General features: G+C 41.2%; 1 protein-coding gene across 10 annotated transcripts in view; it reads right to left on the bottom strand.

Annotated features, from left to right (window-relative positions):
* ZBBX (zinc finger B-box domain containing) overlaps window positions 1–19076 on the bottom strand; it is a 336677-nt gene that overhangs the window by 76683 nt on the left and 240918 nt on the right. For all 10 annotated transcript variants that reach the window (XM_077290622.1, XM_077290624.1, XM_077290619.1 and 7 more), the window contains exon 13: window positions 16982–17058. In XM_077290622.1, coding sequence (XP_077146737.1) covers window positions 16982–17058 — 77 coding nt within the window. The remainder of the gene's footprint in view (window positions 1–16981; window positions 17059–19076) is intronic.

Below are 19076 nucleotides of genomic sequence, written 5' to 3'. Positions count from 1 at the left end.
CACTCTATCTTCTGAACTGGGGTGGAACAATGAGGCTCTGGTTGGGGTTTTTTGGAGGGGACTCTCTGGTAAGATTAAGGATGAGCTTGCTGGTCGGGACATTCCAACTTCTCTGGAGGATTTAATTTCTCTTGCTACCAGAATCGATTTACGGTTTCAGGAGCATTTCCGCGAGTTTGGCAAAGAGAGGAGACCACCTAGGCCTTATCGGTCACCAGTTCCTACCTCTTCCACTCTTCCCAGTACTTCTGCCCCAGAGCCTATGCAAGTCGATCGCATAAAGTTGTCGGAACAGCGATGCAGGGATAGGCTGGCGCAGGGCTTGTGTCTCTACTGCGGAGGAGCTAATCATTTTTTGCGCTCTTGTCCAGAGAAAGTGGGAAACTCCTCCACCTAGGCCAGGTAAGAGAGGCTTTCCTAGGTGACCCAAATTCCTCTCTACCATTAACTTTTTCAGTTTTGATTTTTTTAGGTCGGGAGCGTAGATCTTGGGACGCGTATGTGGACTCGGGTGCAGCTGGCAATTTCATTCACCAACAGGAGGTGGATAAATTCCATATACCAGTTGTCTCCCTAGAAGACCCGCGTATTATCTTGACTGTGGATGGCAAACAGTTATCAGTTCCCGTTACTTCAGTTACGCTCGAATTGGAGATGCAAGTAGGAGCCCTCCATCGAGAAAAAATCGCTTTCTATGTTTTGCCTAATTTATCCCACGCTTAGCTCCTAGGTCTGCCTTGGCTCAGGTCGCATGAGCCAGTCCTAGATTGGCGTACCGGCGAGGTTCTTCGCTGGGGACACTCCTGTCATGAACATTGTCTCCGCTCTGTGGTTCCTTCTACCCTCTCTCCAACACCCAATAAACTTCTTGGTCTTCCGCAGGCATATCATATGTTTGCTGATGTTTTTGATAAGAAGGAGGCTGAGTCCCTACCGCCACATCGGGCCTATGATTGCCCCATTGAGCTTCTTCCTGGATCCACGCCTCCACGAGGGAGAACATACCCTTTGTCTGCAGTCGAGACATCAGCCATGTCCGAGTACATCAGAGAGAACTTGGCCAAGGGCTTCATCCGGAAGTATTCCTCTCCGGCGGGGGCCGGATTCTTCTTCGTCCGAAAGAAGGATGGCTCTCTACGGCCCTGCATTGACTACCTAAATAACATCACAGTCAAGAATAGGTATCCTCTTCCGCTTATTCCTGAGCTCTTCGACCGCCTGAGAGGGGCTCGAATCTTTACCAAATTGGATTTGCGGGGGGCCTATAACTTGGTCCGAATACGTGCCGGAGATGAATGGAAGATGGCTTTCAACACGCGTGACGGCCATTATGAGTATTTATTCATGCCCTTCGGTCTTTGTAATGCTCCGGCAGTTTTCCAAGAATTTGTCAACGAGGTTTTTCGGGATCTTCTGCACTCCTGCCTAGTAGTCTATTTGGAAGACATTCTTATTTTTTCCCCCAATCTTGCTTCTCGCAGAAAGAGTGTCCGCTTGGTCTTGCAACGCCTTCTAGAGAATTGTCTCTACGCCAAAATTGAGAAGTGTCTTTCTGAACAAACCTTGTTGCTGTTTTTGGGCTACATTATGTCCGATTCTGGATTGAAGATGGATCCTGAGAAGTTGTCCGCTGTGCTTAATTGGCCACGTCCACTTGGGGTAAAAGCCATTCAACGTTTTTTGGGCTTTGCAAATTACTATAGACAATTCGTGCCCCATTTCTCTTCTTTGTCTAAGCCGCTATCCATTCTTACCCGGAAAGGAGCTACGCCTAATTCTTGGCCGCCGGAGGCTGAAGATGCCTTTATCACCCTGAAGCAGGCCTTCACTTCTGCACCAGTTCTACATCGGCCAGTGACCTGTAAGCCCTTTGTTCTGGAAGTGGACACCTCCTCCACAGGAGCTGGGGCGGTACTTTCTCAAAGGTCATCCTCCGGACATCTTGTGCCCTGTGGGTTCTTCTCTAAATCTTTTTCTTCCGCAGAATGCAATTATTCCATCGGTGATCGAGAACTCCTGGCCATAAAATTGGCTTTAGAGGAGTGCTGTTATCTTTTGGAAGGAGCCATCCACCCTTTTACAATTTTTACCTACCACAAGAATCTTGCCTACCTTCAATCAGCACAGAGACTCAATTCCCAACAAGCCAGGTGGTCTTTGTTCTTCTGTCGTTTTGACTTCAAGCTTCAGTTTCGACCAGGTAGCAAGAATACCAAAGCGGATGCTCTCTCTTGATCCTTACAACCCAAAAAGGTGGACGACGTTCATTCACATATTATTGATCCGGCAAAATTCCTCACGGTAGCCCCTGTGAGAGTTCTTCCTGCTCCGCCTGGTAAGACTTTTGTCCCTCAAGACAAGAGGCTAGAGGTACTTTGCTGGGGGCATTCTTCAAAGATTTCTGGACACGTAGGAATCAAGAAGACTCTCAATCTTCTCTCTCGCTATTACTGGCGGTCGTCACTTCGTCAAGATGTGCATGACTTTGTGGCCACCTGCGCAACTTGTGCTAGGAATAAAGTTCCTAGAAAATTGTCTTCTGGTCTTCTGCATCTTTTGCCTGTGCCGGAGGGTCCTTGGCAGCAAATCGCCATGGATTTCATCACTGATTTACCTTGCTCCTCTGGTTGCACAACAATCTTGGTGGTAGTGGATCGATTCTCCAAGATGGCTCATTTTGTTCCACTCCCTGGCTTACCTTCAGCTCCGGAATTAGCCAAGATCTTCATTCTTCAAATCTTCAACCTGCATGGCTTACCTCAGCGAATCGTTTCTGATCGAGGGGTACAATTTACGTCTCATTTTTGGAGAGCTCTCTGTAAACTTCTGGCATTTCTCTGGATTTTTCCTCCTCCTATCATCCACAGACCAACGGGCAAGTGGAGCGTATTAATCAGGTGCTAACATCTTATCTACGCCATTTTACCAATGCCCATCAAGATGACTGGGTAGAACTTCTTCCCTGGGCAGAGTTCGCCCATAACAACCATTCCAACAAGTCGTCTACCAAGTCTCCTTTTCTTGTGATATATGGACGTAACCCTGGTGTACCTCTTCCTGTGCCTCCGTCTTCTGGCATTCCAGCAGCTGATGCCCTTTCTCATGACTTCTCTCAGGTTTGGCAAGAGACCAAGGATGCTCTTGTTCTTGCTGCTACATGAATGAAAAGACATGCGGACAAAAGGAGAAGGGATCTGCCACTGTTTCATCCTGGCGACAGTGTGGCTGTCTACTAGACACATTCGCTTGAAGATTCCGTCTTACAAGTTGGGACCTCGCTATATTGGCCCCTTTGAGATCCTTAAACGCATTAACAATGTGGCCTATAAATTGAGGTTGCATGCTTCGCTTCGGGTCCCTAATGCCTTCCATGTCTCGCTCCTTAAACCTGTCATCCTTAATAGATTTTCTTCTCCTGCAGTTTTTCCTTTACCGTTAGGGGATGACAATACTTTGTGAGAGATATTCTGGCCATGAAGAAAGTTAGAGGGAGGGCTTTCTTTCTCGTCGACTGGGAGGGTTTCGGTCCCGAGGAGAGATCTTGGGAGCCTCGTGGGAATATTAATGCTCCACGTATTTTGAGAAGATTTCTTGACAGTCATGGGAGAGGGAGTCTTAAGAGGGGGGGGTACTGTTACAACTGCCGCTTCTACTGACCTGTCCAGGCGTCGCGCTGGCTCCTCCTCGCTCGCACCCATTTCCGCTGCTGGTTCTGCTGCAATGTCCGTCGCCTCTCTTCCTCCTCTCCGCTCTTCTCGTCTCGCTGTCCTTCCCTCCACTGCAGTCGCTACTGTTCCCGAGCTTCCTGTGCGGCCGGCTCCTCCTCGCTCCAGACGTCTTCCTGGTTCTCTGTTTCCTTCTTCTGCCACTAGGGGGCTTCAGCATGGTGTTCCTCTTCCTGCATTCTCTCGGTCAGTCTCTGCTCCATTCAGGTGCTTTAGGGCACGGGTGCGGACTCCTTGTTTCAATTAACTCTTTTCTGCTCCCTCCCAGCAGTCCTTGCCTTCCAATCAGATTTTGGCATCAGGTATATCTGGCGTCTCCTCCCTACCAGCGATGCCTGACTCGTCCTTGTTTCTCTGTCTCGCCTTTTTGCTGGATTTCTCTGTAGTCCGTTTTCTCTCGCTAATACTCTTCTGAGCCGTCCCTCTTGGTTTCCAGCAATAGCGGTATCTGACTCCTCGGGCCTGCTCCTCACGATCCCTGTATTGGGGTTGGTCTCCCAGGTTCGCTCGCCCGTTGGAGCTTCAGTGCCGTGACCCAGAGGGTCCCCTCTCTGTCCGTTTCTTCTGTCCTCATGGTCGCAACACCAATAATCCATGTTATTCAGGCAGGGAATACAAAGATGTGACATTGCAAGCTTGATAAAATGTGTGCAACCGGAGACACTGAGGTTTTGTATCCCCTGCCTAGAAAAGTGGATTATGCGAATGTCCAGCTATTTTTTTGACTGTTACTTGGCTTGGACTGATCTATTTGATGGATTTTTTGTCAATACGATTACCAATGTCTTCACTTTGTGACTTCTGTGCTGTTTCCAATTCTTTCTAATGACATTGTGTTATTTTAACACATGATGGCTTCAGCAATCTCCTGTGATAACACGCTATTGCTGAACAACCAGAAGTCAGAGACTGCCAGACAGCATTGCTGGAGGACCTAATGTTTTTTTTTTTTTATTTTAAACTTATTTGGACTAAATTTAGCTAAACGAACAAAAAAAAAATGAGAATAAAATAGAAAATCGTCTATATTAAAAAAAAAAAAAAAAAAATTGATTTTATTTTTTGTCAAAATCACCCAGCTCTAGTTTGGCCTCTCAGACAGATAATATTAATAATTTTTCAAAAAGAAAAGAAAATGACAAAGGCTATTATTTTGTACGTATTCCTTTTATTTTGCTCTCTTTATCTACTTTTAATGTTTGTGGAAAAATCTAATGCAGTTTTGGATCAAATGTAGAAAATGGAAAATTCTGAGGGGACAAAAATTTTCAGGCAACAATATTCCATTTTTACATTATTTCATGAAGCTGTCTTACAGACAGATGCTCAATTATTAGAGTCTAGAATTAGAAATTATAATCATCCTCAACTTCTAGGGAGGAATTTCGAGTGCAAAATGTAAATCAAAGAATCTGAAATGCTTGACAAGAAATTCAATTGACTTGTCCAATGTTCTAAGAGCTCTTTCAGTATGCACGACTTATTAGGAAATGCCCTGAATCAACTGATGAAGAAATGTACGGTATTTATTCGGAAACCAACAATAATCCCGGGGCTAAATTAGCACATATGAATGAATACATGTAGTGCATTGGCAGCAAACTTAAAACAAATGTGCGATCTGAAAAAAGGAAAATATAGATATAAAAATGTTACAGCCTTTCAGTTTAATCACTGCACCTAACAGCCAAAAACTAATTCAGGCCAACAGGTAAGTGAGTGCTCGTATCCTATTACAGTCACGAGGTTAGACAGTACAAGAATATTACCAACAGCCCTATCTTATTGGAGCCATGCAGCAAAAAGCAGACAAATAATTCTAAAATAAGGCATGTATAATATCACTCAAGTCACACAGAGTTCAAGTGAGGATTAAGTGACTTGCCGCTATGTCTCAATGCATTCTCCATAAGAAATGATTAACTATATCATCGCATAAGGCAAGACAGCAGCATCCAGCACAATGGCCAATAAGTGCTCAAAGCGTGACATTTGGCTATAATCCTAAAAGAAAATTCATGGAACTTAAAAAGGTAAAACATGAATATGACATCATAGCAGGAGGGCAAATATATACATTTGTCAACATACATAATATCCAAAAATGAAAGCACTCCTCTGATAAATGAATACACTAATGCCTTTATTAGTGCATATCCAATAACTACATTTCAGTTCCCCATGGATTTATACTCTACACTGCAATGGTGCAACGCTGCTGTATATATATATATATATATATATATATATATATATATATATATATATATATATATATATATATATATATATATATATATATATATATATAAATATATATATACATACACATGTATATATATATATATATATATACATACATACATACATATATATATACTGTATATATATATATATATATATATACACATGTGTATGTATATATATATTTATATATATATATATAAATATTTATGTATATATATATATATATATATATATATATATATATATATATATATATATATATATATATATATATATATATATATATATATATATATATATATAAATATACATACATACAGTACAGACCAAAAGTTTGGACACACCTTAAAGATTTTTGTTTTTTTCATGACTATGAAGATTGTACATTCACACTGAAAGCATCAGAACTATGAATTAACACATGTGGAATTATATACTTAACAAAAAAGTGTGAAACAACTGAAAATATGTCTTTTATTCTAGGTTCTTCAAAGTAGCCACCTTTTGCTTTGATGACTGATTTGCACACTCTTGGCATTCTCTTGATCAGCTTCAAGAGGTAGTCACCGGGAATGGTCTTCCAACAATCTTGAAGGAGTTCCCAGAGATGCTTAGCACTTGTTGGCCCCTTTGCCTTCACTCTGCAGTCCAGCTCACCCCAAACCATCTCAATTGGGTTCAGGTCTGGTGACTGTGGAGGCCAGGTCATCTGGCGTAGCACCCCATCACTCTCCTTCTTGGTCAAATAGCCCTTACACAGCCTGGAGGTGCGTTTGGGGTCATTGTCCTGTTGAAAAATAAATGATGGTCCAACTAAACGCAAACCGGATGGAATAGCATGCTGCTGCAAGATGCTGTGGTAGCCATGCTGGCCAGTATGCCTTCAATTTTGAATAAATCCCCAACAGTGCCACCACCAGCAAACCACCAACACACCATCACACCTCCTTCTCCATGCTTCACGGTGGGAACCAGGCATGTAGAGTCCATCCGTTCAACTTTTCTGCGTCACACAAAGACACACAAAATTTGGACTCATCAGACCAAAGCACAGATTTCCACTGGTCTAATGTCCATTCCTTGTGTTCTTTAGCCCAAACAAGTCTCTTCTGCTTGTTGCCTGTCCTTAGCAGTGGTTTCCTAGCAGCTATTTTACCATGAAGGCCTGCTGCACAAAGTCTCCTATTAACAGTTGTTGTAGAGATGTGTCTGCTGCTAAAACTCTGTGTGGCATTGACCTGGTCTCTCATCTGAGCTGCTGTTAACCTGCAATTTCTGAGGCTGGTGACCCGGATAAACTTATCCTCAGAAGCAGAGGTGACTCTTAGTCTTCCTTTCCTGGGGCGGTCCTCATGTGAGCCAGTTTTTTTGCAGCGCTTAATGGTTTTTGCAACTGCACTTGGGGACACCTTCAAAGTTTTCCCAATTTTTCTGACTGACTGACCTTCATTTCTTAAAGGAATGATGGCCACTCATTTTTATTTACTTAGCTGCTTTTTTCTTGCCATGGTACAAATTCTAGCAGTCTATTCGGTAGGACTATCAGCTGTGTATCCACCAGACTTCTGCACGACACAACTGATGGTCCTAACACCATTTATAAGGCAAGAAATCCCACTTTCTTAAACCTGACAGGGCACACCTGTGAAGTGAAAACCATTTCCGGTGACTACCTCTTGAAGCTCATCAAGAGTGTGCAAAGCAGTCATCAAAGCAAAAGGTGGCTACTTTGAAGAACCTAGAATATAAGACATTTTCAGTTGTTTCACACTTTTTTGTTAAGTATATAATTCCACATGTGTTAATTCATAGTTTTGATGCCTTCAGTGTGAATTCACATTTTTCATAGTCATGAAAATACAGAAAAATGTTTAAATGAGAAGGTGTGTCCAAACTTTTGGTCTGTACTGTAGTACAGACCAAAAGTTTGGACACACCTTCTCATTAAAAGATTTTTGTGTATTTTCATGACTAAGAAAATTGTATATTCACACAGAAGGCATCAAAACTATGAATTAACACATGTGGAATTATATACTTAACAAAAAAGTGTGAAACAACAAAAAATATGTCTTATATTCTAGGTTCTTCAAAGTAGCCACCTTTTGCTTAGATTACTGATTTGCACACTCTTGGCATTCTCTTGATGAGCTTCAAGAGGTAGTCACAAGAAATGGTCTTCCAACAATCTTGAAGCAGTTCCCAGAGATGCTTAGCACTTGTTGGCCCTTTTGCCTTCACTCTGCGGTCCAGCTCACCCCCAAACCATCTCGACTGGGTTCAGGTCTGGTGACTGTGGAGGCCAGGTCATCTGTCGTAGCACCCCATCACTCTCCTTGGTCAAATAGCCCTTACTCAGCCTGGAGGTTTGTTTGGGGTCATTGTCCTGTTGAAAAATAAATTATGGTCCAACTAAACGCAAACCGGATGGAATAGCATGCCGCTGCAAGATGCTGTGGTAGCCATGCTGGTTCAGTATGCCTTCAATTTTGAATAAATCCCCAACAGTGTCACCAGCAAAGCACCCCCACACCATCACACCTCCTCGTCCATGCTTCACGGTGGGAACCAGGCATGTAGAGTCCATCTGTTCACCTTTTCTGCATCGCACAAAGACACGGTGGTTGGAACCAAAGATCTCAAATTTGGACTCATCAGACCAAAGCACAGATTTCCACTGGTCTAATGTCCATTCCTTGTGTTCTTTAACCCAAATAAGTCTCTTCTGCTTGTTGCCTGTCCTTAGCAGTGGTTTCCTAGCAGCTATTTTACCATGAAGGCCTGCTGCACAAAGTCTCCTCTTAACAGTTGTTGTAGAGATGTGTCTGCTGCTAGAGCTCTGTGTGGCATTGACCTGGTCTCTAATCTGAGCTGCTGTTAACTTGCGATTTCTGAGGCTGGTGATTCGGATAAACTTATCCTCAGAAGCAGAGGTGACTCTTGGTCTTCCTTTCCTGGGGCGGTCCTCATGTGAGCCAGTTTCTTTGTAGCGCTTGATGGTTTTTGCCACTGCACTTGGGGACACTTTCAAAGTTTTCCCAATTTTTTGGACTGACTGACCTTAATTTTTCTTTATTTAGCTGCTTTTTTCTTGCCATAATACAAATTCTAGCAGTCTGTTCAGTAAGACTATCAGCTGTGTATCCACCAGACTTCTGCACAACACAACTGATGGTCCCAACCCCATTTATAAGGCAAGAAATCCCACTTATTAAACCTGACAGGGCACACCTGTGAAGTGAAAACCATTCCCATTGACTGCCTCTTGAAGCTCATCAAGAGAATGCCAAGAGTGTGCAAAGCAGTCATTAAAGCAAAAGGTGGCTACCTTGAAGAACCTAGAATATAAGATATAATTTCAGTTGGTTCACAGTTTTTTGTTAAATATATAATTCCACTTGTGTTAATTCATAGTTTTGATGCCTTCAGTGTGAATGTACAATTTTCATAGTCATGAAAATACAGAAAAATCTTTAAATGAGAGGGTGTGTCCAAACTTTTGGTCTGTACTGATATATATATATATATATATATATATATATATATATATATATATATATATATATATATATATATATATATATATACATAATACACTCTCAGAGAAAGTCAGATAAATAATACAGTGTGACTTCAGACCAACTCTATGCTTCTTCAACAGTGAATCTTTGGAGCTGCTCAACTTGGCTACATCACTTGACTGCTACATTGCTTCAGGGATCCTCCTGATCTCCTCTACTCTGTCACTACTGCTCTATGTCCACAGTCACCAACCAATTTCCAGAGCCCCACTAGTTCTAACCAAGCTGCCCTGTTACCCCCAAGTTGTTAGTCTATGCTGTATTCCAGATGCTCTTCTGGAGCAAGGGCTTTGAAGAGCTCACTCAAAAGGTGAGATATAACAAGCCGAATACAGTAACATTCCGCTATGAGCACAAGCAGCCAAAAAAAAAAAAAAAAGAAAATATAAAATCTTTTGCTAGAAACGTTCACTCTACGATCACATAAGGCGAGTTTAGGATTGTAACATGTTTTAAGTTGCCGAAGGTTTAAACAATCTGAAGACAAAATGTTAACATTACAGTAATGTATTTGTTTTGCTGGTGGAGAATTTAGCATATTTAAATTAGACTTCAAGCGCTGTGGGAATGATAGGCTTCATTTTGTATGACCTTAGACAGGAACTCAACTCATCTAATGCATTCCAATTAGTTTGACAGACAATCTATGTAACAGAAAGGAATAAAATTTAGAACAGTGGTGTATCCTCAGCCCTGAAACATGAGGTAACCTATCATTAAATGTAAAATTAAAAATGTCTCCGCAACCTACAATTCTCCAAATAGCCACTGCATTAAAATTACATACACTCAAAACAGACAAAGAAAAGGCACAAATAATAACAATGGCCTGTAAGTTTGCACTTTTGTCTGTACACAGGAGAGCACTGATGTCAGGAAAGACATAACTGGGTGATAGATTGGCCAGCCATCATATACAGTATAATAGACACAGGAATGCACTGAGTAAATGTTAGATTGCATTTCAGTACACAGAAAGGAGGAACTGGGAATACTTGGGAATTTATTCAGGTAGTGTGATAGATTTTACATTTCCTAAAAATCACCACAAAACTTAAAGTATGCAATTCTTTACCCAAGTCTGAGTATAAAAGGGAGTAAAAGAAGGACTAAGAGTGCTATCTATGAGTAATTACCATTTAGTAATAATAAATAGTGCAGAGGAAGCAACAAAGTGGTGCAATCAGGGACACACCATTGACAATTTTGACACAGGACATGCTTTCTTGCACTCGCACGAATGCAGTCTGGTTGACCTATTTGTTGTCAAGTTCTTCTATGCTCTAAATTCCGTAGGCCATTTTTAGACGTAAGAGGATGTCCAAACTAAAAATCTGCAATAAAATGCAATACATACGAATGTGTTCTTAACTCACTTCACATATATTAATAAAAAATGCATACGTTTCTGGTCATGCCGATGATGATTTACAAACCCAAAGAATGCTAGTTATCTTAGAGATATACACTTGAGGATTTTCTACAGATTCACAATCAATCACACGAACAAGCAACATTGCAAAATATCCGTGATCTGAAAAACAACACAAAATGCATGCATACTGGTAAAAGAAAGAATAGAGGAAACTACTGTAATTGGATGTAGCCTACCCCTACTGCAATAGAAATGCAGCGCCATCTCACTCGGTAGGGTTACACAGTGTGATGCTGACACAGCTACAATTAAGGCAAAAAACACAGCGTCCGGCACGGAAAGGTGCAGTTTTTTACACTAACTTTTGAGTGAATTAATGGGAATAATAATAAACATGATAATAACAAGGGGCACGTGATTTTGCAAATAAGCAGCCGGATCACCTCCAATACTGTGCGATTTTAGCAGCAACAGACTTAAGAAATTGTTTTCTGCATGACTTCAGTCTTTCATATTGTTCTCCAGGAATCGTGGCCTACTCTTCATTACATTTGATATGTTCAATGAGGTTTGCGGGCATTCAGTTATGCACAGCTGTTTTAAAATTCCACCATGGCATTTCAATTGTGATGAGGTCTGGACTTTGTCTGGGCCAAGACAGAACCCTGATTCTTTTCTTTCATGATGCAGGTTTGCTGGTGAGCTTGGGATCAAAGTCCTGTTGTATGACCTAGTGTTAGGAGTCGAGTTCCCGTCGCTGCACAGGGGGAATCTCGAACCATGTCTGCTGCGGTCTCCCATTCTCCTCCAGCCACAGTGGAGCCTGCTCAGCGGAGACGTCGGTCCCAGCGCCTGGCTCAAGCTTATACTGTGCGCTTGGTTACTACTGCCTTTCCAGGCTCTGCCCTTGTAGCCAGCACTGATCAGCAGCGAGCAGGCGTTTCAGGGACTAAGTCCTGCTTTTCCCATACTGAGCATGCCCACAGGATGACCACCCATTGGAGGTCGGGGTTCACACGCTCAGGTCCTGTAGCAGCTCCTATTGGACCACTAGGAAGGTCCTTGAGTGCTACAGCTATAAAAGGTTTGCATGGCCGCACGGCCATGCGCTAGTATAAACCTATTATCGTGTGTGTGTGGATGTGTGCTTGTTCTGGCAATCGCTCCTTAATCATTCCCATTCCTTGTGTTGTTGAATGTTCGCAAATGTTGGAGCTACCTAGCGCCTGACAGTGCTATCCTACACCAGAGCATGATCTGTACTGCGTCACACCAGCAGTGTCCGCCTGCATGGCACTGCACGCACACTGTGCAGTAATCTTAACTTATCCTGACAACTGGTCAGTGAAGGGTGGGAATTCCCACTTGATCTCTGCATCTGACTCGGGGTGCCCTCAGGCGCGGGCTCAAAAGCCACCGAGGGTCAGAGCGGGATCAATCACCAGCTTAGTGGGGGTGAGTCTCGGGGATCCCACTAGTGTTCGTCTGCTGCATCCTGTGCTCGCTAACAGGGCACAGCATTTCATTTGTTTCACTGCGACTCTGTGAAGCAACAGAGTGGAGTTAGTTCTTACCGGGTGTCTGAGCCTGAGTTTACGCCATATAGTGTCGCCATTACTTAGCAGCAGGTTCCATCTCTGCACGGTGGCCGCCGGGCTGCGAATGTACCTTTATCATCTTTAATCTATTCGGTGCGTTCCGCCAGCCGTAACACCTAGTTTCGGCCAAACTTTAGCTTTTGGATAGATGGCTTTACTATTGACGCTAAGATACTTTCTTAAACAGAGGAGTAATTGGTCAACTTAATGGATGCAAGGTTCCAAGGGAATAGAAAGAAAGACAAAATAAATCACCCTTCTCCACTGTAGTTAACAGTTGGTATTGGGTGCTTTGGCTGAGATGTTGTGTTTGGCTTTCATGGTGCAGGTAATTACGACCAAAAATCTCCACTTTGGTCTGTTTTATCCACAAATCAATGTTCCAAAAGTCTGTGGTTTGCAACTTTGCAAACTTTAAATATGCCTCCATGTTCTTTTTCGAAAGAAGAGGTCTGTTCTTGGCAGCCCTTCCAAACAAGCCCTACTTGTTCAGCATTTTACAAGCTAACTGAGGCCTTTAGAGTCTGAGCTGTTGCTCTTAGGCTTTGTTTTTTTCAATTATTTTGAGTACTTTAGGGAGAATTTGCAGGGATGTTCACTCATGGGAAGATTGTCAACTGTCTTGATTGTTTTCCACTTATCAATAAACTTCCTCACTGAAGAAAGATGGAGTATTTATTGATCTTGAATAGCCTTAAAACTCTTCCACCATTGAGAGGCAACAACATTGTATCTCCAAAAACATCAAACTGTCGGTCACGCTTTCTGAAGAACAATTAATAAAAGGCATTTGATTAATTGCACTTAGCTGCTACTTACTTTCTTAATTTCAATGGATGCACTAAAGCAGTGTTTCTCAACTCCAATCCTCAAGGCCCACCAACAGGTCATGTTTTCAGGATTTCCTTAGTAATGCAAAGGTGTTGTAATTAATGCTTGAGCAGGTGATGAAGTCACCTGTACAATACTAAGGATATCCTGAAAACTTGACCTGTAGGTGGGTCTTGAGGACTGGAGATGAGAAACACTGCACTAAAGGTTTACTTAATTATTCACACTTAGCTTCTGCATTTTGACCTAGATTTTGGTAAATACTGTAAATAATGACAGTGTTATTTGTCATGTCATGTGTTGTTTTTCATCTGAGGTTGAATTTACCTGATGTAAAGACCTTTTTAGAACTAGATTTTTATATTTTGTCTTAATGCATATACTTAGTTTTTGTTATGACTTTACGTAATGTGTATGGGGCCTTAAGATCTGTCTTGAATAACAGAAAACAATGTTAGTTTTTATTCGATCAGGCAAATTTACAACACCTTGTACTGTAAAAAGTGCAATATTGTATTCACTGGAACCATAAACTCCAGGAAATGAGACAGCAGAAGGCAGAGGAATGCATGCTTATCCGATACCAGGGCTAGATGCCACCTTCTTGTCTACAGTTCAGTGGCAGATGTTTTACGACAGTCAAGTTGCTAATGATGTGTTGCTTGACAACACAGTAAGTTTGTGTGTGCAACAATCATGAAATATTTCAGAAAAATAATTGAAATAGAGATTCATCAAATTACAACTTGAAAACACATATTAAAAAAAGATAATTGAGACATATAAAGTATGGGGAATTCAGTCAATTTAAAGCCCGAAAATTGAACCAGCCCACAATAAAAAGTAAATTTCTTCCATAATAATTTAGACTCCACATGATATAAGATACACGAACATGCATATACTGTATAGTGCATGGTGTGTTACAGTACATCCCAGCAAATACTCAATTAGTTGACACATTTTGATCCCTAATGTATCTTATTCTTGAATGAACTTAATCTTAAATGAATAGGATCCATTGAGGACGTTATTGTATGTTCTCATTTGCATATCATGTGGAGTTTTTAATTATGCTGAAATAAATGGACTTTTTATCGTGTGCTGGGTGACTGTTACACCGCCATCTGCCACCCAGCCCCGGGACACTTACCTCGCTCCTCGGTACCCTCCTCCGGGCGGCTGCAACAGGTTTATCAGGCCACTCCCTGTTTTATGAGGTGCCTGATTATTACCTTTGCATCTGTGCTGGATTAGTCTTGGTTCCAGCACGGGTATCCCTCTGTATTCTGGTCCGATTGTGCACCCTAGCGCACTCTGTTCTCCTACTATCCAGCTTGCTTCCCAGTGTGCGCTCCAGCAGATGTAACAGTCACATTTTTTACTTTCTGTTACAATGCCAGGTATGAAACCAAGCAATATTTAAAGACCGGATATCGGACTTCATCTTAATTATAATTCAATGAATTTAGTATGAACAAATACACAATGCAGCACATATTCCCCACCATTTATTTGAGTTTGCTTTTGTTGGCTATTAGTTTACAGACCACAATCTGTGTATAGAAGAGTAAAAGTGCACTTTACGGTAATTATATGCGTACAAGCATTCAAATGTAGACTTGAGTCTATTGCAAAAATGCATGTCACAGTAATCTAATGTCATCAAAGGTGACTATCCTGTAGTGCAGGCGCTAATAACCAGTTCCCCCATCTGTGTCACTTCCACACAACCTCCACACAACTATGATCCAAGTAATTCATTCAATAAAAGGTAATACAATTTTCATATACGACGTGTTGTGCTCAAAGCATCAATAATACAATTATTCCACACACCCCTGCTGTCAAGATCTTTTAGATTAATTCATTGGTAGTTAAACTTCATTGATAAGATTAATAATGCATATAATGGCACACTAATCATTTCAGTCAAGGCTAAAGTGATGCCCTTTATAAACTGTCAAGTCTATGAGTAACTGGTCTGCTGCTGCTTTATGATCATCCCCAGTCCGTAGGCATTCAGTGTATAAAAGAAAACCCCAGGCAATTTCAATAATGGATAATAGAAAAAATTGGCTCAACAGGACTGGATTTTCCTTACTCATGAGTCCTGAGAAAGACTGCTTAGCGCAGTCGAAACGCGTCGACTGGGTCATGTTAACCATGTAAATTTTTCTTTTGTATGAACCATATTTTCTTTTGAAAAATAAAAAGAAAAGGAAAGTCTAGTCCTGTTGAGCCAGACTCCAATTTTTTCTATTATCCTTGATGTGAGGCCAGGGCGAGACCGGTGTCTGAACCCCAGGTGGATGAGCATAGAGCAACTGGTGAGCTGGAATCAAGTTTCTACAATTTCAATCATACGAAGGCAGGTAACTGCATGGTCCTATCAAAGAGATCATGTACCCTCTCCATGTACTGATTTATAAAGTTGGAAGAAAATTACATTTGACCATACACAATCTGTTTTATAAGATTTACTGATAACATGATGCACCCACATCTAAGTAATACTTGCAGGAGAAAAGAAGTACAACATGTGGCCTTTTAAATGAATGGCCATCTATGGCTTCCGTTGCCTAATTGGGGGAAGCTGGCTGTCAATCAGCATGACGCCAGTAGTCCCGCCCTGTCAACAGGAAGAGAAACTGCTGCTCTGTGAACAGGAAGCAGCTGAATCTCAGGCAGGAGTGGTCAATGACTGTCGCTGGGTACAACAGACAGGTAGCTGGCTCTGTTAGCATCTTAAGGTCCGGATATCCCCTTTAATAAATTGGGTGCATCTTCTCAGTGGCGTGTGCCTCTGTGTAACTCACCAGAAATGCTACTCCAGTCAAGGACTGGAGCATTTCTGGAGTTAAAAAATACATAGTCACTTTAGCTGCATTTGATAGGAGGACAAAGCCACACTGCAATACTACTCAGTTCAACACATTTTGACAAAGTTGCTGCAAACTGGAGTGAAAATGCAAAAAGTTGCATTACTTCAAAAATGTACAACTTTACAAAGTGTTTAACTTTTCTGTCACTTTGAGGAATCGGCCCCTATGTTTTAATTTAGATGCCTAAAAGCATGTTCTAAAGCAAAGCAAACAAACAAACAAACGGTTTAATACTAGAGATAGGACTGGGTGCACTTTGTGGCAGTGGGGTGGATTTTATGCTTTTTTTGTGTTAACTAACAAGCCTATGTTAGTTACATGTACTATTACTATTTATTTATTTACTTACTACAGGGTATATGCTCTTTTATGCTTTTTTGATTATTTACATGTATTATTAATATGTATTTATTTATTCACTTACATAATTCAGAATGTTTTCTCATTCTGTTTTTATCATGAGGATTTTTTTGCAATATAGATGCCCGGAGGTGATCTTAACCTGTGCATTTAGGGAATATGTTAGTAAGTCATATTGTACTAAATGTTAGGTCTGATGTGCTTTATTTTTATAGTATGCAACATAAGCCAATCCACCTCAGCGGTTTTGTTTAAACAAACATGCTTTTATTTTAAATTTTCATATAATGTAGTAATTCATCAAATAAGGCCTGAGACCAGCCACAAACATACAAGAATAAAAATGTTAAATATTCAGCTTAAAATCAAATATACCAACCGATGGCTTTTCATTTCATTGTTTTCTGTCTCTTTCATCACAAAATTTCTAGATTCATCCAGTTTCTCTTCATGATCCTACAAAAAGAAATTATGTCATTACACTATTGTATTAAACTAGAGAGATTTCAGAACGTTTTGCAGTAGGAAATGAGCAATATGTTTAATCACTTTAAAAACAAAAATAAAATAAAATACTGAAATAAAAATGTTTCCTAAAAATGTATTCAACGATATTATTTAAATGTAACAAAAAACATAATTATCTGCAAGTTCTGACACAATTGTTTGTCGGAAAGGTCCATACAACAATTTTGGGGGATTTTAACAATGCAAAGATCGGACATACCAAATTTATAAAACTGCTTCCAAAATGTTTGTGTAAAGAGCCACATAACTATTATGTCAGTAACAGTAAACTTAATGTAAAATGACAACAAGGTAAAATCAACTTTCTCCATGAAAAATGTGATGGTAAAACATGGGTCTTAGGCAGTGATTAGAGTTTATTTTACTTACATAGGGTATGTTCACACTGGGTGTTTTTGCTGCTCTCTTTCTGCAGCAAAACCTGATTTCTTGGCAGGAAAGACGCTGTGGCAAAAACACATGTTTTAGAGCGTTTTTGGTGCATTTTTGTTTGCGTTTTTTTTTCGCGGTTTAGGGGCTTTTTTTCATGCATTTTTAGGGCTGACTTGGGTCTCTTTGTGCTTGCTAATAAAGATGAGTGCCCCCAGAGAAAAAAAACCCTACTTCCTGTAGAACCATACCTCCTTTGAAAAGCCGGCAATTCAAGCGTCACTAAAGTAAAATCACACTGACACGTTATAATAGAATGGATAGAATAGATATATACACATAGAATACACACACATACTGTATATATATATATATATATATATATATATATATATATATATATATATATATATATATATATATATATATATATATATATATACACTGCTCAAAAAATAAAGGGAACACTAAAATTCCACATCCTAGATATCACTGAATGAAATATTCCAGTTGTAAATCTTTATTCATTACATAGTGGAATGTATTGAGAACAATAAAACCTAAAAATTATCAACGTAAATTACAACTAATATCGCACAGAGATCTGGAGTTGGAATGGCGCTCAAAATCAAAGTGGAAAATGAAGTTACAGGCTGATCCAACTTCAGTGGAAATGCCTCAAGACAAGGAAATGATGCTCAGTAGTGTGTGTGGCCTCCACGTGCCTGTATGACCTCCCTACATGCTGGGCATGCTCCTGATGAGGCGGCGGATGGTCTCCTGAGGGATCTCCTCTCTGACCTGGACTAACGCATCCGCCAACTTCTGGATACTCTGTGGTGCAACGTGACGGTGGATGGTGCGAGACATGATGTTCCAGATGTGTTAAATCGGATTCAGGTCTGTGGAACGGGCGGACCAGTCTATAGCTTCAATGCTTTCATCTTGCAGGAACTGCTGAACTGCTAACACACTCCAGCCACATGAGGTCTGGCATTGTCCTGCATTAGGAGGAACCAAGGGCCAACCGTACCAACATATGGTCTCACAAGGGGTCTGAGGATCTCATCTCGGTACCTAATGGCAGTCAGGCTACCTCTGGTGAGCACATGGAGAGCTGTGTGGCCCTCCAAAGAAATGTTACCCCACACCATTACTGACCCACTGCCAAACCGTTCATGCTCAAGGATGTTGCAGGCAGCAGATCGCTCTAAACGGCATCTCCAGACTCTGTCACGTCTGTCACATGTGCTCAGTGTGAACCTGCTTTCAACTGTGAAGAGCACAGGGCGCCAGTGGCAAATTTGCCAACCCTGTTGTTCTGTGGGAAATGCCAAGCGCCCTGCACGGAGTTGGGCTGTGAGCACAACCTCCATCTGTGGACGTCAGGGACTCAGACTATCTTCATGGAATCCGTTTCTGTTTCTTCAGACACATGCACATTTTTGGCCTGCTGGAGGTCATTAGTAGTGTAGGGTCGGGTGGTTTCGTCAAACTCAATTTGACAGGTGGACACGCCCCTATCAAAGTGTATCAAAGTGTGTAACCCCTCCCCTCTCCTTGTCTTCTAACAGCAG

This window comes from Ranitomeya variabilis, chromosome 2 (genome assembly GCF_051348905.1).
Source record: "Ranitomeya variabilis isolate aRanVar5 chromosome 2, aRanVar5.hap1, whole genome shotgun sequence".
In the NCBI taxonomy this organism is placed as follows: Eukaryota; Metazoa; Chordata; class Amphibia; order Anura; family Dendrobatidae; genus Ranitomeya; species Ranitomeya variabilis.
This window is presented reverse-complemented; position numbering and strand designations above follow the sequence as displayed.